The sequence below is a fragment of the Australozyma saopauloensis genome, chromosome 4 (genome assembly GCF_035610405.1).
Source record: "Australozyma saopauloensis chromosome 4, complete sequence".
In the NCBI taxonomy this organism is placed as follows: domain Eukaryota; kingdom Fungi; phylum Ascomycota; class Pichiomycetes; order Serinales; family Metschnikowiaceae; genus Australozyma; species Australozyma saopauloensis.
In genome coordinates this window covers 400,215-420,320 of record NC_086134.1, presented here as the reverse complement: position 1 = coordinate 420,320, position 20,106 = coordinate 400,215, and the positions used below count along the sequence as shown (strand labels likewise).

At 45.8% G+C, this 20,106-nt stretch overlaps 9 protein-coding genes across 9 annotated transcripts; 4 read left to right on the top strand and 5 right to left on the bottom strand.

The window, feature by feature from the left end:
- Nucleotides 1–768: 768 nt before the first annotated feature.
- Nucleotides 769–2,685, top strand: PUMCH_003218 (uncharacterized protein; the record flags this gene model as incomplete). Its single annotated transcript, XM_063022196.1, has 1 exon — nucleotides 769–2,685. One exon carries the CDS (start codon nucleotides 769–771, stop codon nucleotides 2,683–2,685), a length of 1,917 nt encoding a protein of 638 aa, XP_062878266.1.
- Nucleotides 2,686–2,844: 159 nt separating this feature from the next.
- Nucleotides 2,845–5,217, bottom strand: PUMCH_003217 (uncharacterized protein; the record flags this gene model as incomplete). Its single annotated transcript, XM_063022195.1, has 1 exon — nucleotides 2,845–5,217. The coding sequence occupies one exon, from the start codon at nucleotides 5,215–5,217 to the stop codon at nucleotides 2,845–2,847; it is 2,373 nt and encodes a 790-aa protein (XP_062878265.1).
- A 1,045-nt stretch (nucleotides 5,218–6,262) lies between these two features.
- On the top strand, nucleotides 6,263–7,633 carry PUMCH_003216 (uncharacterized protein; the record flags this gene model as incomplete). The annotated part of the gene is made up of 1 exon (XM_063022194.1): nucleotides 6,263–7,633. The coding sequence occupies one exon, from the start codon at nucleotides 6,263–6,265 to the stop codon at nucleotides 7,631–7,633; it is 1,371 nt and encodes a 456-aa protein (XP_062878264.1).
- A 314-nt stretch (nucleotides 7,634–7,947) lies between these two features.
- Nucleotides 7,948–8,430, bottom strand: PUMCH_003215 (uncharacterized protein; the record flags this gene model as incomplete). Its single annotated transcript, XM_063022193.1, has 1 exon — nucleotides 7,948–8,430. One exon carries the CDS (start codon nucleotides 8,428–8,430, stop codon nucleotides 7,948–7,950), a length of 483 nt encoding a protein of 160 aa, XP_062878263.1.
- Nucleotides 8,431–9,330: 900 nt separating this feature from the next.
- On the top strand, nucleotides 9,331–10,239 carry PUMCH_003214 (uncharacterized protein; the record flags this gene model as incomplete). Its single annotated transcript, XM_063022192.1, has 1 exon — nucleotides 9,331–10,239. The coding sequence occupies one exon, from the start codon at nucleotides 9,331–9,333 to the stop codon at nucleotides 10,237–10,239; it is 909 nt and encodes a 302-aa protein (XP_062878262.1).
- Nucleotides 10,240–10,301: 62 nt separating this feature from the next.
- On the bottom strand, nucleotides 10,302–12,641 carry PUMCH_003213 (uncharacterized protein; the record flags this gene model as incomplete). Its single annotated transcript, XM_063022191.1, has 1 exon — nucleotides 10,302–12,641. The coding sequence occupies one exon, from the start codon at nucleotides 12,639–12,641 to the stop codon at nucleotides 10,302–10,304; it is 2,340 nt and encodes a 779-aa protein (XP_062878261.1).
- Nucleotides 12,642–13,244: 603 nt separating this feature from the next.
- On the top strand, nucleotides 13,245–14,084 carry PUMCH_003212 (uncharacterized protein; the record flags this gene model as incomplete). Its single annotated transcript, XM_063022190.1, has 1 exon — nucleotides 13,245–14,084. The coding sequence occupies one exon, from the start codon at nucleotides 13,245–13,247 to the stop codon at nucleotides 14,082–14,084; it is 840 nt and encodes a 279-aa protein (XP_062878260.1).
- Nucleotides 14,085–14,119: 35 nt separating this feature from the next.
- Nucleotides 14,120–17,845, bottom strand: PUMCH_003211 (uncharacterized protein; the record flags this gene model as incomplete). The annotated part of the gene is made up of 1 exon (XM_063022189.1): nucleotides 14,120–17,845. The coding sequence occupies one exon, from the start codon at nucleotides 17,843–17,845 to the stop codon at nucleotides 14,120–14,122; it is 3,726 nt and encodes a 1,241-aa protein (XP_062878259.1).
- A 346-nt stretch (nucleotides 17,846–18,191) lies between these two features.
- PUMCH_003210 (uncharacterized protein) lies at nucleotides 18,192–19,904 on the bottom strand (the record flags this gene model as incomplete). Its single annotated transcript, XM_063022188.1, has 1 exon — nucleotides 18,192–19,904. The coding sequence occupies one exon, from the start codon at nucleotides 19,902–19,904 to the stop codon at nucleotides 18,192–18,194; it is 1,713 nt and encodes a 570-aa protein (XP_062878258.1).
- Nucleotides 19,905–20,106: the final 202 nt, after the last annotated feature.

The following is a 20,106-nucleotide window of genomic DNA, read 5'->3' as shown; positions in this document are numbered from 1 at the left end:
AAGTTTTAATAAGAGGTCCATTCTTCGAACTGAAAGCGGATTGTTCTACAAACAATACTACCGATAGAAACGCACTCACGACCACTATAATGCAGAAGGCGCTAAGCTTAGACCAGACAACACATGAAAATCCTTAGAGGTATAATCGATTCCATTTTTAAACCCTTAATTTAGTTTGCACTCAATTTTGAAATCTGCGGATTAGACTCCCCTTCACTTTCTATCTCTGCGAACTCTCCACACTTAAGCACCACAATGTCTAGCGCTGGCCCTAAAGCCCTCACGTTCCTCGCCGTTGGCGTGCTCAGTTGGTACGGTGGCATGAAGTTCTGGAAGCCCATTGTCATGTATGTTCAACCGCTCGAAATCGCCTAAAGTGTACTAACCGTAGCGAACAATTACAGAAAGATAAGCATATCCGCGCCGATCTTACTCCCGAAGAGTTGGAGGTCGAAGCTGTTCCATCCGTTGACGAGATTAAAAGCAACGTTCGTTCGTTCCTTCACCCAGACCAGTTTAAGGATGAAACCAAGAACTCTTCGGCTCCTTTGATAAGCGACACGGAGCCAAAGAACTAGGTCATTTGTGACCGCATTGAATATTTTGTAAATAATAAATTTAAGAGATTGATAGTTATCTCTATTCTCAGCTATCCAATTTAATTTTGCAACGCCCAAAATTTATTCTCATCTCGTACCTTTGTTTATGGTACCCCATCTCTGACTACATATAGGAGAGAAGAGCATCTCATCAACCACATTCATTAACATGGGTAAATTAAGAAAAGGAAGAAGAAACCAAAGAGGCCGTGTAAATCCAATAGCTCGTAAAGATGGAACCTCGGTATCTAAACAAGAATTAAAGGATGAGACCACTCGCCAGAATAAGATTGTCCCATTGATTTCCCAATTATCGTCCTCTGCCCTCAATGACAGATCGGTCGCTCTCAATGCGATCACTGTCTTGTGTGAGGATAAAAGAATGCGTAAATTGCTCCTCAAAGAGCGGTTGATTCCTGTGATTATGGAACAGACACTCACTGACGACAACGATGAGCTCGTGGTCGAGTCATTTGGATTGTTGAGAAACTTGACCATTGAAGAAGGCTACGAGGTAGCCAAATTTTTGTGGAGATCTGACATTTGGACCTCCATCGAAACCTCTTTGACCAAGATTCAATCAACATTGCAGTTCTTGGCTGAGGACAAGAAGCTTGACCTGAAGAGAACATTCATGTTCTATGACTTTGTTGAAAACATTCTCTCCTTGATCGTGCTGATAGCAAGCTGCTCTCTAGATTTGTATGAGAGCATCTACAGCAAAATTGAGCCCGTAGTGACCCTCACAGTGGAGATTCTTAACTGGAATTGTCAGAAGCTTCGCTCTGTGAATCTCTTCAACTCTGCGCTTGACTTTCTCTATGAGTTTGCATCTGACTCGGCTGAATTTGTTGTTTCTTTGTCCCAATTGCCATCCTTTTCGTTGAACACAATCGCTGAAGCAGCTAATCTGCCAGCTCAGAAGAACAATGCTTTAGGCAGAGTATATATTGAAGGTTTGCGTCTTCATTTCATGGAAGTTAAGGGTGACTACAACCGTTCGAAATCTGAGGCTTGTGCTCAAGTTATTCAAAATTTGTTCTCAATTGTCACTCCTATCGACTTGAACGAAATCAAGAAACAGTTATCTGCCCCAGACAACGCAGAGCTGCCTCTTCAAAAGCAAAAGCAAGAAGAGAAGCCCCAAGATATTGATGTTCCGTTAGGAGGTGAATCGGCCGAGAAAACGCACGCCAAAGCTGATCTACAAGCTATCGAAATTGCCATTGATATTCTTGCTTCGATTTGTGAACTATTAGCTATTAACGAGCAAGATCCTCTGCAGCCAGTCACCTTGGATGACATTGTCACATCAGTGATTCTTACAACAGCCTTTTCCTCGTGTTTGCAACTCCTAAAGTTTTCTCGTGAAAATTCTGATGTCATTCAACTTACTACAAAAGTCTTGATGGCTTTCAACAACATTTCTTGGTTGTTTTTGTCGTCTGTCTCTGTTCCTGTCGAATGGTATGGAAAAATTCCTGAATTATGGCAAGAAATTGAGTTGTCCTCTGTCAATGATGATTTAGAGCTACAAAAGACATCTTTGAGTGTGATGTGGGCTATGACGAAAGCTGTTGGCCCTGAAGTCAAAGATAAAGTATCTTTGGACAATGTAAAGTCACTCTTACGCAAATGTACAGCGCTCTCTCAAACTGGAGAAAATCCTGCCGAAGACATGCATTTGGTATTTGAGTATCTTTTATCTGCAGTGGGATTTATGGGAAGCGTGGCTCAAGTAATCCAGAACACAGAAATCACAGCAGAGGTTTCGGAGTTTCTATTCTCCTTAATCTCACACTTTGTGGACGAAAAAAATAATTTGAAAGACACCAAAGCCCTCGAAATTCCCGTGGAGTGCTTGAACCTCATTTACGATATCTTTGGTGATGCTGAATATCCGTATGATGAACCCATTTTTGTGCAGAGAAGCTACTTGCAAAGATTGGAGCAAATGGAGCCACAAGTCAAATCATTCTACAAAAAGATTGATAAGAAATGGAGTACCGAGCTCAAGTTACGAGCTGAGGAGGCATGGATGAATCTCTCACGGTTCATCGAGTACAAAAGATCCGAAAGACAGTAATCTTCCTTCGACTTTTCTGATAGACATGTATATTAATTAACGATAGCACAACCCATGGATCGTATCTCAATCAGTTTATTGATATTTTAAGTGAAATGAAAAGAATTAAAAGAAAACCTGTCCACATGTATGTGAGTATTGGAGATTGGGTCGCAATCATTATTCGATGTCGGAGGGCAAATCTTCAACACCACTCTCGTATGTGCTCAAATCCGACTCACTCAAATAGTCGGATTGTTCAGATGGAGCTTCCGATACCATTGGGTTATCACTCTTTTCTTGAACACCAACGACACCCCACTTGATGCTTGTGACCTGCTCGAGCCTGTCGAGGATCTCAGTCATCGGAGTGAAAAGACCAAATTGCCTATGCTCACCATCGTGTGAGTGAAGCATTCCAACCACACCCAAACCTTTCTTGCCTGTTGCTCCTTTCACATCTTCTAGTTTGCTCAAAATCCAAGAACCGCTATCGCCTCCAGCAGCAAAAGCAGAGGTGTTTTCAATTGAGTTCACCACAAATTCGGAAGAATGAATGGCACCATCCAACCAGTATACCAATTTGATGCCGTTCAAATTTCCCTTCGTGAATTTAGTCGTGGAACCATACTTGAAAACAGGCAAGCCGTTGAGAGCACGTTCATTGGTTGCACTGTGAGAAGGAGAGGATAAAATGGAGTCAACTTCATTTGCTGTTTCTACCGAAAGCTCCTTTGCATGTCTCTTCAAGTCAACAATCTCTCGAACATATAAGTTCTCAAACATCAACGAAGGATCATACTCATTGAAAGGGATATCGTCTCCAAGGAAGTTTTGCTCGCAATGTAAAGTCTTATTCACTTTAATGATGGCGAGGTCACTAAGGCGCTTGTCTTGCATGTCTCCATCAGTTTTAGGGTCGGCGGCTTGCATAAGAGTTCTTTCACCCCAGATGATTTGACCAAATCTATGTTTTGGAAAGTTTCTTACTTCAATTTGCTCCCGTTTGGTTTTAGAATCATAAATCTTCACGCGCTTCTGAGGGAACATCTCGTCCAACTGCAGAAGGATAGATCCGTACGCAGCCTTGGATTCAATATCACCCGAAGAGCCACCAGCTGCAGATTTTTGATATTCCCGTAGAAGTGCATTTTTATAAAGTCCAATGACTACCGACAGAGGGGATGAAATGTAAGGGTACTCGGAGGAGTCGTCTCTCTTGTCTAAACAAACATGACCACAGGAAATGGCAAATTTCAGGTTTGCGTAGGAGCTCAAGTGTGGCTGCTTCTCGATATCGATTTTAGGGTAGATGAAACCGCCCATGGTTCCTGAGACTCTTGCCGAAGACTCAACAGAGATGGAGAGGGACATTGGCGGTCTGGTTGAATCTGTAGGAACACGGAAAGGGATTTTGAATCTATTGACAAAGGCAGGCGTGTCTACAGTGAAGGGTGGCTGCTGATTATTTGGATTAGCCGCGAGAGATGCAACTTCAATCCTGTTTTTGCCCACGATCACATGTATATCTTCATACAATTCTTGGATACTGTGGACAATTCTTTGGTGATGCTCTGTAATGGAAGGGTATCCGAAATACAAACTCAAAACGTTCATATCCTTACTGATACCACGAGCGATTGGAGCGATAAATGAGCCATTCTGTTCGTTAAGACCCAGAGAGGAGCAGGCTATTTTCTCCATGATACGGTTGATGGTGTCTTGATTGGCAAGGCTCTTTCCATCATTGATTCCTACGGCAAAATTCTGCGGTTTAAGTAAAGTGGTGTTACCATGGCCATAGACCGTGCGCGACAAACTCTTCAAAGAAGAATTGAAGTCGTTGAAAGCTTTGCACAACATGAGTTTCAACTTCATGAAAGCCTCGTCCTGGAGAAGGTTGTCGTACATGTGGAGAAAGATTTTCAAGATCTTGCGCACATCGTCATTATCGTAGGCAGAAAAGGCCCAGGCCTTTGTCGTTTCTAGTCCCTCAACGAAAGCTACAAAGTCTTTGAGTCGATTGATGGCGTTGACCGCCGCCGTTGACAAGTTGATGATGGAGTTTCTCTGCTGACTCAATACATAGGACATATCTTGCCAGAGGGTGTGAAGCCTGTCTGCTAGGAGCTCCTGAGGGTTCTGGTTAGCATCTTCTCTCACATCCTCCGTGATCTCAAGAATCTCGAGTCGCTGGCCATAATCAGAGTCGCGGATGTTATTTCTCTTGGCTCGACTCGAGGGCACACTGCCATACGAAGATTGCTTGGTGGAGGCCGAGAACTCGCTGGAAAAAAGAGATTTTCCGGGCCGCGACGAATGGTCGGTGAACAGAGACACTTCGTGCGAGATACAGGGGTTCAAATTCAAGCTCAAGTCATTGGTGAAGCGGCCCTTGGCACCCAGGCCGAAAATGGGTTGGAGATCTTTCAAAGAGTTGGTTTCCGATGAGGGCGAGCAGCTGATGGCGTTGGAGCATGTGGACTCGCGGGAGCTCATTTCTGCGAGCTGGTCGTTTGACGACTCTTTCTGTTTGTTTAGGAATTTTTTCATTAGGTAGTATCGGTTAATGGATAGGAGATAAGATACAGGTGACAGACATGTACTGGGACGAATGCGGAGATGACATGAAAAAGGAAAGTCAGAAAGTTATTATAGTGTATATTTCTATATCTTAGATCAGGAATGTTTCCATTTCATTAGTGTGATAATGATTTTTTTTTTTGCGGCTTCTTGAGTTCCCGTCAATGAATGTGAGATTCCTCATTTTGGCTCGTATCTAGACCACTTGAGACAATTTGATGAAGTCTGCAAAAATACGGAATCTGTCAAAAAGTGGTTCGGAACAAGGAAAATGTGTCTTCAATTTGTAACTTTCATTCTTAACCTAAAATTTGACTAATCCCTGCAACACATCAATGTCTTTACTGGTGTTTCCTTAAGGCAAGCTCACATCTTCTCTACTGTCGAATAGAGCAAAACACATCAACAAAACCAGCTATGAATTTCAGCAAGAAAAAGTGCTGTTACACAATTGGCCGTATGAAAACCTCTTCTTTTTTTGCCCACCTGATCTTCACATATCCAGCACCTACTCTACATACCATCACCTACTGTCACCATAAAAATTTTCAATTTCACTTTACTACACAACTCCAAAAATAAAAGTCAAAAATTTCACCCCCAAACATCCCCAAATATCACCTCACAAAAACCGCATCCTTTATCCATCTCAATCGCCTAACATTTTCACACCCGCACCACCCACCTAAGCTGCACCTGACCAATGGCCAAAATCTCACACCCAAATCCGGGGTCGACTTCCTGCAGCCCAAGTGGCCGAACTCTAACCCTCCGTTTTTCCACCCCATATATATACCCTCTGAAACAGGCCGCCGTTCGTCACTTTTTGTCCCGCAAGCATTGACGCAATCTGAATATATTAAGGCCGTAATTCGCAAAAGTTACCTCATCCAACATTTCAGTCCCACTCCTCAAGTACTGATTATCCAAGTACTGATACTATAGTTGCACATTTCCTAACCCCCCCCCCCCCACTTTCTGAAACAACACTCACTGAAATCAAACCTCGTGCACCATGCCTGTTTACTCCGTCTCTCACGTGGAGAATGTCCGTATTTGTGTTATAATGGTGGGCTTGCCTGCCAGAGGAAAGTCGTTGATCGCCCAGAAAATCGTAAGATATCTCCTGTGGCTATCCATCAAGGCCAAGTGCTTCAATGTAGGTTCATATAGAAGACAGTTGGCCGGCGATACGGCCATCACTGCAGAGTTCTTCAATCCTGACAACAGGGACGGCTGGAGCGTGCGTGTGGAGGCCGTCAACAGGGCCACGGAAGATATGATGCGCTGGTTTGCCGAGGAGAACGGCGTGGTGGGTATCATAGACGCCACGAACCTGACGAAACAAAGGCGGTCGGACCTCTTGAAGTTGTGTAGAGAAAACTTAATTGAGCCCATCTTCTTGGAGAGCTGGTGCGACGACCAGGACTTGATCTTGCAAAACATCGCCGATGTGAAAACCACATCGCCAGACTACGTGGACGTGGATCCTGCGGTGGCCACAGACGATTTTTTGAGTAGAATCAGCCAGTACGAGCGCAACTACCAGACCCTCAACGTTGCAGACGACGAGGACTTGACGTTCATCAAACTAGTCAATGTCGGTTCCCAAATCATAGTCAACAGAATCGAGAGTTACTTGGAGTCGAGAATCGTCTACTACGTTATGAACTTACACATAAAGCCAAGAAGTATATGGTTACTGAGACATGGTGAGTCTGAATATAACTTGACTGGCCAAATCGGAGGTGACTCGAACTTATCCGAGCGAGGCTGGAGATATGCAAAAAAACTTCCTGAAATCGTGTTGAAATCTTTGGGAGAGGAACACGAGCACACAAACCTTACAGTGTGGACTTCCACCTTGAAACGTACACAACAAACGGCCTCCTTTTTGCCATACCAAAAGAAATTGGAATGGAAGGCATTGGACGAGCTTGACGCGGGTGAGTGTGACGGAATGACCTACGAAGAAATAGAACAGCAATTCCCTGAGGATTTCAAGGCAAGAGACGACAACAAATATGAGTACAGATACAGAGGTGGAGAGTCATACCGTGACATTGTGATCAGACTAGAGCCTATCATTATGGAGTTGGAGAGACAAGAGAATATTTTGATTATTACCCACCAGGCAGTGTTGCGGTGCTTGTACGCCTACTTCATGAATGTTCCCCAAGAGGAGAGTCCCTGGATGTCGATTCCCTTGCACACCCTCATCAAGTTAGAACCCCGCGCGTACCTGACCTTGGTATCTCGCATAAAAGCTGATATTCCAGCAGTCAGCACGTACAAGGAAAAGGGTACTTCTCAACTTGGTGAGCTGGCTTCGGAGGTCTCCAATAGCAGAGACTTGATTCTGAACAGTCTTCAAGCCAGTGTTTAGCTATGGTAGATAATAGGCTTTTATCTAAGGATAGGTTTTAATTCATTGTAAATTATAAGTAATACAGGGACGTCGTCAGCACCACAGAAAATGGCAATTTTCGCAGCATCGAAACAAGACCGATGTTAATACACTGGACTCTAAATGTTCGACTGGGTACGAATGGGCCTTGGAAATGTCCTACCCTGTGTCGAGGCAAAGAAATAACGAGAGTAATCGACACAGCAAGCAAGGACGAGAAAAGAAGATAAAGATAATACAGTGTCCAGGTTCAGCGGCAAACACAGAAAGTCCGATGCACCTGCAACAACGCTCTAAGTAGCATTGGCATACTTTTTGGCTTGCTCTTTGACCTTCTTCTCGTATGTAGCTCTATCCTTGCTGAAAGCCTTCCAAGCAGGTTCCTGCGCTGGCGAGTCCGGGTTTGGGTTGGTGAGGAGCTCCTGAATGCCAAGCACAATTTGCTTCAATGTGATTGCTGGTCTCCAATCCTGAGATTCGTTCAAGATCGAGAGACAAACAGTACCACTAGGATACACATTTGGATGCCAAAAACCAGGGGGGAACATAACCTTGGGAGGCTTAGAAGGATATTCGTCAGAGAAGGTAATGGTCACGGGATAAGTCGCCTCCGCCCAAAGCGAGTTGGACTTTCCTGGAATCCCTGCGTCCCACCTGGTGAGATCAAGAGTGCCGTCAGCGGTTTTCTTTGGGCGCGCGTAGAAACCAAAGGGATGGTCTTTTCTCCATTGTTTTCTTTCCTCCTGCAAACGGACTTTGCAAAGCGACAGCGACATTGCGGACTTGGTGTTTGTTTGTTTCAGAACAGTGGGTGGTGTGGACAGAGGTCTAGCGACTAGGGCCAGGATGGGGCGCACTGAGGTAGGGCCGGCCCCAGCTTTGGCGCGAAAAAAAAAAAGTTAGGGCCAAACCGCAGGATGACTGTAGGGCGGAGGCGACACACCACTTACAAGAAGTGCGAGAATGGGTCAGGATTTGCAGTGAAAATACAGAATATTAGGGAAAAGAGCCAATTTTTTTTTACAGCTTCATTTTTGAATATCTTCACCATACCCACTTTGCTCTGTCGGGATGGATGTTTCGCTGCTGATGCTGGTCTAGTAAGAGTACGGTGCAATACGCTCAACTGACTGACTTCTTGTGCTCACTGAAGTAAGCCTTGCCGCAGCTAAGTATTGCCTCGAATGGGATCGACCCAGAGCGTTAGGCGTAAAAATACTCATTTATGTAGAACAGAATTCTATGGCTAGAGCGTGCAAATCCGCGGGGCGACGAGGTCTACTGTATTCTCGTGTCTCTTATTGTGCTTTATATACCACCGCAAGTTGCGTCTTTTGCAGCCACCCCACATCCTATGGATCTGCCTTTGCGACATGGAGTAGTAAGCTGTCCATCAGTAAATTTTTTCGCAAAGTAAACTAATTTTTATTTCCATAATTAGAACATGGCATTTTGTTCTTAAATTTCGTCACTATTAAATTTCTAGAAATAGGGCAGCCACCATTTTCTCTCATCTTCCCTCGATCTGATAACTCGGCTCGGCTACGGGTCCCGCCGCACTCCCCACATGCTGATCAGTGTGATTAGTGCAACTATATTTTTCAGCCACGGGATACACCTCCTCTTTTTCTTCCAACACACTACGCCCATAGTATAATATTCTCCATTCTTCTTAGATGTCAGACTCAATTGAACAAAAAAACGTCAAGGAGACTGTTGACGCACCAGCACCCTCGCCAGTGAAAGAACCAGTAACCCAAGACTCAGACGACGACTTGGACGACTTGTTGGACGAGTTTGACGAGCAAATCTTGAGTAAACCCCCGGGAACTGAACCTGCAGCACCGGCTGCCGAGCCAAGCCTGCTCAATGATGAGTTGAAACATGATATCGACAGTCTTATCAAGGACCTCAACATTGAAGATCCGCAAGCAAAGAGCCAGTTTGAAGAGTTGGTCAAGCAATTCGAGGATGTCCATGCAAAGGAGGCCGAGGCCGCACAAAAGCCAGAAAACTTCAACACAGTGATGAAAGAGACCATGGAGAGACTCAAAAAGTCGGGCCAGAACATTGACGAACAGTTGAAGAGCGACCCGTCGTCGTCTAACCCGGAGGATATGCTCTCACAGCTTTTGGCTGGGCTCGGAAGCGGCGCGGAAGGCGACTTTGATATGTCTAAACTCTTGACAGATATGTTGGAGCAGTTGTCCTCGAAGGATGTGTTGTTCGAGCCCATTAAAGACCTTAATACGAAGTTCCCCGAATTCCTCCAACAAAACAAGGGAAAGATTCCAGAGGAGGATCACACCCGCTTCAGCAAGCAATATGAGATCACCAATGAAATCCTAGCCGTGTTCGAAGGCCCTGCCTACGATAATGAGAACCTTGAGCACAGAGAAAAGATCAATACTTTGCTAGAATCTCTTCAAGAGCTCGGCAACCCACCTACCGAATTGGTTGGCGATGAGAAGGACTTCCCTGGCTTTGGAGGTTTGGGTGGAGGTGCAAATGGAATGGATTTCGACTCGAAGGATTTGCCACAGGATTTCGAAAAAGAGCTCGAGGAGGGTTGCAAGCAAACTTAATTTCTATGTAATACATACTAGAGAACCGCTCCCATGCATTTGTATTCTATTCAATGTAGGTTCTACATAGACAATCCACTTCTATGAGCGAACTCCTCATAATACTCAATCATCTCTGGCGTAATACCACGAGAAATTCCTTCAAGAGCATGCTCAAAATGTTTCTTCAAAACTTTCTCAGCGTTTGCGTTCTCCTTTATGGCTGCAAGACCTGCTTCCTGACATAAAAGAGCGACCTCGGCACCCGAACAGCCTTCTGTGGCTTCAGCTAAGTACTCGAACAAATCTTCCAGACCCTCGACATCAAATTTGACACACTTCTTTTTGAGAAGGTCCTCTCTGGCCTCTTTATCGGGGGGCGAAACGTAAATGTGCCTATCCAAACGGCCAGGACGTAAAAGTGCAGCATCTAACTCTGATGGACGATTCGTGGCAGCGACAACAACAACACCCTTGAGCTCTTCAACACCATCAATCTCATTAAGTAACGAGGTTAGAACATTCTGGCTAGCCAGGGTCAGAGCCTCTTCACGGCTAGAAGCAATTGCATCAATCTCATCAAAGAAAATGATTGAGGGTGCAGCGGACCGAGCCTTCCTGAAGATCTCACGAATGGTTCTCTCACTCTCACCGACGTACTTGTTAAGAATTTCCGGACCCTTCACCGCAAGAAAATTGAGTCCAGACTCCGAGGCGAGTGCTTTTGCGGTAAGAGTCTTAGAACATCCTGGAGGACCGTAGAGTAATACACCCTTGGGAGCAGAGATTCCGAACTTTTTGAACGAATCCGCTGCTTCGAGAGGCAACTGCACCACTTCGATAAGCTTTTGCTTCAAGTCATGTTGGCCCGCAATGTCACTCCATGAGACCTTGGGCATTTCCAAGAAGATTTCTCTCATCGCTGAGGGGCGGACGTCCACTAGAGCAGCTTCAAGATCGCCGAGTTCAACTTTGATGGAACTATCGAGCTCAGAGAAGCCACTAGAGGAAGCCAATGCAGCTATACTGGACCCAACGGCACCACCAGACAAACCTCTCGCGATGGTCTTCATCACAGCTTCTCTACAGAGAGCCGATAAGTCGGCACCCACATATCCATGTGTTTTCAGAGCAACCGCTCGTATATCTTCTTGAGAGAGCGCACACTTGGAGGCATTCATTCTGTTGAGTTGTTTGGTAAGAATGTCCTTTCTGGCTTCAACGTCAGGAATTCCAACCTCCACTTCTTGATCAAATCTTCCAGGTCTCCGGAGTGCCGGGTCTATGGAGTTGGGTCTGTTAGTTGCTCCTACCACTACTACACGGCCCGACTCACCCATTCCATCCATCATGGTCAACAAGGTAGCCACTACTCTAGAGTCAGACTCCATAGAATCGTCCAGACCTCTCTTGGGGGCCAACGAATCAATTTCGTCCATAAACAAGATGGATGGCTGGTATTTGATTGCCTCGGCGAACATGTCACGAAGGACTTGTTCGGTTTCACCGAGATACTTGGACACAATCAGTGGCCCATTTACAGTCAAGACATGGGCATCACATTCATGAGCTACGCATCGGAGAAGCATTGTTTTACCTGTTCCAGGTGGGCCATGCAAAAGAATGCCTCGAGGAGGAGATATTCCAAAGTCCAGGAACAAGGATGCATGATGAAGAGGTAATTCAACGGTGGATCTTAGAAGTGCAATTGGCTTCTCAAGACCACCCACTTGATCAAAGCGAACTGGGCGAGGCACGCGTGGATACTTTGCGTTATCTAGAGGGTGTTCTACAACCTCCACTTCAGAAGTGCCGATGAAGAGGTGAGGTGGACTGACGAACAAGGGCTCAGGGCCGCTAGAGAGAGAGAGCTGCGACAATTGCGACGCAACAGAGGAGATGTTGTTCTTGCTTTGTGAATCGATATCAACAACTTGAATCATATGGTCATTTGTAGTAATTGTGAGACCAGCATGTATGATTCCCGCCCCAAGCAATGTCTTTTTCAAAGCATCTGAAGAAGGAGCCTGTATCTCGCCGTCTTTGCTAAGTAATTGTTGAACATTGACATAGACCTTGGCGGCGTAGCTCATCTGAGCCTTGTGTTTGGATATGCTCAACCGGTCACCTAAAAGTATCCCAGATAAGGCCCGGGTTGGTTTAGATATGAGGACCTCACAGGCCTCGATATCTTCTGAAACTTCAACCAAGGCAACGACCGACCCAGAGCCGGTGCTTTTGCTCACAACCGCAAATGCTCCCTTTTGAAGTTCAAGCCCATCGGCCAAATCGGCATTAAGCACAATGGTCAGGATACCGTTTGAGTTTGGCCGAGCGATCAATGCTTTGGGCACCTTGAACTTCTTCTCGGGAGCGGGAGCCGGAGAAGCGGCAGTTGGCTTCTTCTTTGTTTTTGACGACATTTGTCTCTATGAAGATGCTCTTGATGGGAAGCGATGAGGGCGATGAGGGTGATGAGGTTCGATGAGCCAGTCCGAAGCGAAGTGTTGTAATGATTGGAAATTGTGCAAACCCGAATTTAGTGACTACAGGATGAGGCAAAACTCGATTGCATTTTTTTTTTGTTTATTCAAGACGGATTTTTCAGTCACACGAACAAGACATACGCTACTCATATCGACCAAAGCAGACTGGATTTCTTGTCTCTTGAATCGAACACTTAACTCAAGTCAACAGATATCAATTTCAAATATTATTCTCATCGCTTGTGTTGAATTCATTAATTAGCAACCAAGTCTCTTGTGAAATTTCAATCTCTGCAGACATACATTACCAACTATACCTCCACATTCATTCTATATGAACCAAAGATCTAACTAGAGCATAACTTAGTTAGCTTAGCGCTAGTCATCACAAACGATAATCTTCCGCAGACTTGGTTCAAACCTCTGCTTTTTTGTGCAATAGCTATACTCTACAACAGTTCACTTTATTCCTTACACTACAGAGATCACCATTTCTGGCTAAAGAACTTGTATCACCGGCCCCTGGTCATCCTTTACAAAATGAAGTTCTCCACAAGACTACTATCGAGCCGAATACGTCACGTACACGAAGCCATTCTGAATAAAGATCGATTCATGCTGAATCTTGGTCTACATCGACTAGGTGCCCAAAAACTGGACGGAAAGGCAGGCAAATACTTTGGTCGATCTGCCTTCGAAGGAGTTCGCAAGAGGCTTCTTCCAGTTTCTATTCAGAGTTTCCCCTGGGAACTAAACAAGAAGTATCTAAGACTATGGGACAGATTAGCGGAGGAGACAAGCTACGAAGCTAAACTACGAGAGAGAGCACTAGTTCTTCAGAAATTCGTTGGTGCAGAATTTCCCCTTCTGCTTGCCGAATCTACTTCCGTTCTTACCGGCCGCTCCGATGTAGATGTATGGATTTCCTCGATGGCAGATGGCAACAGGGTCGAAGACATCTTCATATCCCAGGCTCGACTCCGCCAAATTGGAAGTCAATACTTTGAGCTCAATTGTTCAATCTCAGCGGTATTTGCTGACGAATACTTCCTCGCTTTATCTGCTGGTGAGATTGAACAGGCTCTCTCCCTCTTCAAGGACAAAGAAGTCCTTGTGAATGAATTCATCACCCGCCACTCTTTAGAAAAATGTTTACTTCCGTTTCGTGGCAGACGAAAATTCCGCAGCCGCGACCTACGTATCAAGGTGAACAGGATTGATAAAGAAGAGAACGCAATAGGAAGCTTCTACACAATGCTTGGCGTCTTGATTACGAAGTTCGGCTCCAAACGTGTTACCGACGAACTCTGGCATAAGAAAATCTACGGCTCATCCTCTGGTATCTTGAAAATTGCCACTGAATTGAATTCGTGGCGCTAGTACCATACAAACAACATGCATTACCACTCAAACACTTATATATATAAAGAAGCACAGAAAACGATATCTCTTTTGATGCGCTCTTGTGCCTCGGACATTTTTGAATGCAATTTCGAGTCACCCACAATCAATGCAGCATTCTTCACTTGTCTGCAAATTTCATCTAAACGTGTAATGACTCTGACAATGGTTCCCTCCAGCTCGACACTGATCTGCATAATCTCATTAAAAGCTAGACCTCTAGCCCATTCATAGACCACATTGACCAATGCAAAACGTTTCCGCTCCAAAAACTCCTCTTCTTCGGAAGTCAAAGAGACCTGGTGCTCAGTGTAGATATTTAATAACTTCTCGGTAATCTGTTGAATCTTTTGCTTACCCTTTTCTAATCTTGGTGTTATGGGGAGATCCTCTTCATCCTTTGTTCTTCCTTCGTACACGAAACATGACAAGAGAGCAACAATTTCTTCTGGCTCAAAGTCTCCCAAGAAATTGTCAAGAATCAATTCGGTGAGTACCAACTCCCAACCAGAGTTGATTTCACATGCAACACGACCCTTCAACATAACGTTTTGGTTCTGGTCAATGAAATCAAGTTGCTTAAGAACCTCTAGTCTCTGGTTGTAGTCTGGAAGAAGCTCCAAGTTCTCATCAGATATAAGCAAATTTAAGGAATCGATGTTCTGCTTAATCATATCTTGTTTGCGCAACTGGGCGTAAACATTCTTGAATTCCGGAGTTTTAATGACTTCGTTCAGCTCAATCTGTTCTAAGACGTTGTCCTTCTTACTGATGAGCTCATGCAATGTCAACTGAAGGAATTGCTTGTATGGCGATTCCTTTGGTTTGTATTGGAAGTGAATGATGGTTTTAAACAGCTCAATTGCCTCATTGACGGCATCCGTCTTATTTGCCAAGACCGCTCCGGGCTTGACGTTTGAACCAAACACACTGACGAATTGAACATTCTCGATCGGAACCGTTGTCACTCGTAAGTCTCCATTGAATTCGATCTGCGGCATCATCTTCTTGAGGTACTTTCTGCATGGTATATATGGCATGCGGATGGACTTACTGGCTTCTTCATACTTTTCACCATGATTAAATGTCAAGAATACGAATCTGCCATTAGCGGCATCATCCTTAAGCATTATTCCAAACCGAACAGCACCATCTTCATCTTCAAATACCATGAGTTTTCCGACACGATGAAGCTGTCTGGCATTCGGCAGCTTTTGGATTTCCGCCATCATCAGACTGTACGTTCTTTTGTATTCTTCCATGAGATTGTACGCTTCCAAAAATGCCTTGGAGTTTTCGTTTTCTTCAAGCTTGATTCCTTCCAACTCAAGACTCAAAGCATCCACTCTACTCTTGTGTTCTGGTAGCAAGGTTTGGGTGGAGTTTTCACTGAACGAATGTTTAATCATCTCTTCCACACGTAAGGCTTCGATTCTGAGCAAATTCAAGATCATATTGTATGTCAATCTGAATTGTGACAGAAGCTTGGATGGCTTACCCATTGTGACTTCCTTGAAATCGGTGGGCTGAAGAGGTTGTTTGTACGACATGACAATCACAGTACCTGTAGTATCCAAACCTCTTCTTCCTGCTCTTCCTGCCATCTGAGTGAATTCACCGGGATGCAAGTTACGGAAGCCTCTACCATCATGCTTTCTAAGCTCGGCAAATACAACAGTACGTGTTGGCAAATTCAACCCCATCGCAAAAGTCTCGGTTGCAAACAAAACTTTGATAAGAGACTTTGCAAACAATATTTCAATGCACTCCTTGACAATGGGAAGAAGGCCACCATGGTGGACAGCAATACCCCTGCTGAGCAAGTCTCTAATCTTTAGGATTTGAGGTAATTCGCGGTCTTCTTTCTTCAATCGAGAGACTGCTCTATCAATGAACATGTGGATTTCACTCTTTTCTCTCGCATTACAGAAACTAACGCCTGATAAGGTGTCAACGTAATCCTCGCATCGTTTCTTGGAAAAAACAAAGATCACGACCGGGAGAAGCTTCTTTTGACTAAGATATTGGACCAATCCAGACCATGTACTTTTGTTAGGGCCATCTCTGACGAAATTATTGCTCTTTTGCATAGCGCCTCCTCTGGCTCCACCACGATTTCCGCCGCCACGGGCATTGTTGCCTCTGGAACCTCCGCCTCCACCTCTACCGCCGCCTCGGTTACCTCCACGGGCAGTACCGCCCGGTCCTCCTCTAGAACCAGAGCCCATTGTTGTGCTAGGAGGGCCTGTCTTGGTGTCACCAGCGAGGACTTCTTTATGCTTCTTCATTTCGATTTCACTGAACTTCCCCTGGGCGTTTATAATTGTGTAGAGATTGTTCTTAGCCCAAATGTTGATTTCCAACGGCACAGGTCTCTTGGATGTAGAAATGACATAGATGTCTTTCCGCTTTGTTCTACCCACCCAATTGGCGAATTCAAATGTGTTAGGAACCGTCGCGGATAAGAGAATATACTTTACGTGATCCGGAAGCATGATGATGACCTCTTCCCAGACGACACCACGCTCGATATCGTTGACATAGTGGACCTCGTCGAAGATCACAAACTCGACGTCTCTGATGAGATCCGCACCACGGTAAAGCATCGAACGCAAGATCTCCGTGGTCATAATGAGACAATTTGCCTCTGGGTTAATTTGGACGTCACCCGTGATCAAGCCGATATCCATGTCTTTGAAGGCCTCCTTGAAATCTCTGAACTTCTGGTTGGACAAGGCTTTAATAGGCGAGGTATAGATGGTCTTGGTCATGTTTCTGGCAGCCATGGCGATGGCGTATTCTGCAACCACCGTCTTACCGGCGGAGGTGTGTGCAGCCACAAAAACAGAGTCACCCTGTTCGAGGTGGTACACGGCTTCCTTCTGGAAGGTATCTAGCTCGAAGGGCCACACACGGGCCATGCTGGGAACCACCTCCTCGAAATTTTCAATCTTGTGGTTCAAATCGACGACATGCGCCCAGTCTTTCTTAACCCGCGCCTGGGCATCCATTTCGTCCTTCATTGCCTTGAAGTCGCTAGGCACATAGTCGTCAAGCTCAGGGATCCCCAACTCCGAGTCCAAGCCCAAATTCTGCAGCGCCTTCAGCGCATTCTTACTGTTGCTATCTATATCCATTTGACCCACGGTCTCGTCTACGTTGGCGCCGGCGTCTTCTACAAGGCCCAAAGAGGTGATGCCATCGGCGCCGGCATTGTACGCCTCCAAATTCAAACCGCGCAGCATTCCCGGCGCAATATCAAAGAGACCAGCTTCGTTTCTGTGGATATACAGAGTATCTGCCTGCTGAACCTGGTTTAACTTCTGATTGGTAGATGTCTGGTTGAATAGTCCGCCTGGCTGGAACGGCAAGTAGCTCGACTTGCCCAGCACCGCGTTCTGCTTCGCGCCGACCTTTCTGTTGATCGAGAGCGAGTTTGTCGCATTGGCATTGTCGAGATCGGCAAGGCGAACCTCCTCTTTGAAGCCTACAACTGTTCCCTCGATGCCCTCTCTTTTGAGCCGAAATGACGTTCTACACAATGCAGTCGGTGCTACAAAGAGATCTTCGTAGAGACTGTTCTTGTCTATAGTGGGGACGCTTTGCACTAGGTCCAAGAGGTCCCAGGTTAGGGTGGTGGATGGTTCTAGGAGTTCTTGGGTGAGTTGTTCGATGGCATTGGCTGGTTTGGGGTGGCCGCTGCTGCACGTGAGGATTTCGTTTGGATCCAATGTTTCCATCTTGGGGGTTATTGCTATGCGTTTGGTAGATGTGGTCTTGTCTTGCTGTGAAGAAGCAGTGGGATAGTGGGTGGAAAATTGCCGTCAGAGGGAAAGAAAGGACGGAGTTTTGGGCGGAAATGCGATAGGGGGGTTATAATTGCGACAAAATTTGGGATGGAAAACAATTGAGCATTCTGGTGCAGTTCTTTTTTTTTGTAATGGTGGTTATGGCTTATGTCTATTGATTCAGAATACACAATCTATGGATCTCCTAATGGCTCCGCTCGGAAAAAGCGCAACTTATGTTGGATTTTGGTTCGAGCTTTTCAGACACATTGGATTTATATGAGCCTTCTTTACCTGATCATAGCTTTGGCTTGCTAGATAATCCGCCCGCAGTTGCTGGGGTATTGATTTCGAGCTTTCCAGACTCGTCGGGGTTGGAATCGGATCCGAAAAATACAACGGTCACCGTCAAATCATCGCGGTATCTTCTGGACAGCGGACTGGGGATGGACAACAACATCAGTGTTTGCTCGCGCGAACCGCCATTGGACAAAGCATTGCGGATCAAATGCGTCGACACGTTCTTGTCTTCCAACAAGAAGCTTCCGTAGCCAACGTTCTTGGTCTTCCGGAACGGCTGTTTGCTGGACCGATCGTTTGTGATGTCTGCCACCTGAGGCAATTCCTTCTCCTTCGAGTTGAAGTAGCTCCAGAATGACGTGGTGGGCTTGACCATTTTTTCCTTTTCCATCCACTTCACTACAAGCCCGACAATCTCTTCGTTCGAAAGCATCTCGTACAAGCCATCAGAAGCCATGACAAGGAAATCGTTGTTCTCGGGAGAGATCTTCGTGGTTGTAATTACTGGCTCGGCGGTCACGTATGGAGGCAGATTTAAATCATTGGGGAGTCTTCTTCCAAAGAATTGCTGATAAATTTGCTTTTGAATGTATCCCGGCAATTTGTATCTACAATCCCCAAAAGCTCTGGATGGTTCCAAGGATCCGAGGACTCTTCCATTTCTAATCACGTTTGGTTCATCTGGATGTTCAGATATAATACGCGCAACTTCAGAGGGGTTTGAGCCGGTCTGGTCGATGCTCAATTGTTTCACAGTCCAGCGGTTATCCTTGTAGGAGCCAAGAATGGCACGGGAATCGCCGGTGACGGCCACTTTGAGCATTTTGGAATTGGTGTCGTAGAAGGAGAGAAGGGCACAGGAGCCAGAGAGCGCAGGCATCAACAACTCTGCCGCTCTCGCCTTGTTGCTCTCTCCCAACAATGTTTTGATGTTTTTCGTCACCAAGTCGTGATCAAGTTTTAGAAACCCATTTTTGATTGCCTGGTCGATGGTAGCACTGTTAGGGACATATCTCAAGTTGTCTTCCTTCGCTGGTTTGAAAATGGTGCCGAACTCCTGGATGATGTACAGAATCAATTGGTCTCTCAATTTCGAGGATGTGGTCCAGCCGCCATGACCATCGTACACCCCGAAAAACATCCAATCGGTCGATGTTTTGATGTTGTTGTCCTGGAGAATTGGAACCTGAACAATCTCCTCGGCTCTATCGTCCTCAATGGGAGAGTTGGAAGGAAGCTGACACACATCATACCGGGTGACGCCCTTGCCTCTATTGACATGGAACGATTCCTCGTACTTTCGGAGCTGCGCATTGACTTGGTCCTCGCTCATGAGGTACACGCCCTCCTTGTTCAGCTTCGATCCAGCGCTATTCTGGTGGAACATGGAGTTGGTTGCAGACAGGAAAAACTGCTTGTCGACCACGTCCAGCGACAGCACCGCCTTCAGCGACGACGCCGTGGCCGCTAGTTTCTGCAAGTTGCTGCCTGCCAAAGACGAAGGCACCGTCTCCAAGCGATAATGGCTAGAGGTACTGAAGGTTACATACGAGCCCACCACCACGAAGGTGGACACTACGGCGACGTTGCGTCTACGGAAAAGACGAGACGTTTGCTTTCTCAGCGCATTGGACGACAAGACCCGCTTGCACGATTGCAAGTGCCGGGATGCGACGTATATTAGTTTAGGACGAGGGGAGAGGATGAACATTGAGCGCAATTCCTCGTCTGGGGTCGAACGAAGTGGGAGATGGGGTTTACGGACACGATTGTGGAGCAGAGATGGAGTCTAAATCCCGAGAAGGGATGTGTTTGCAGATCAGCTGATAAGGAGTTAGGAGTGATGGGGGAGCAGTGGTTGCTTGTAGTAGGCAGGGAGGGAGGAAATGTGGAGAAGGGAATTGGATTTCTGG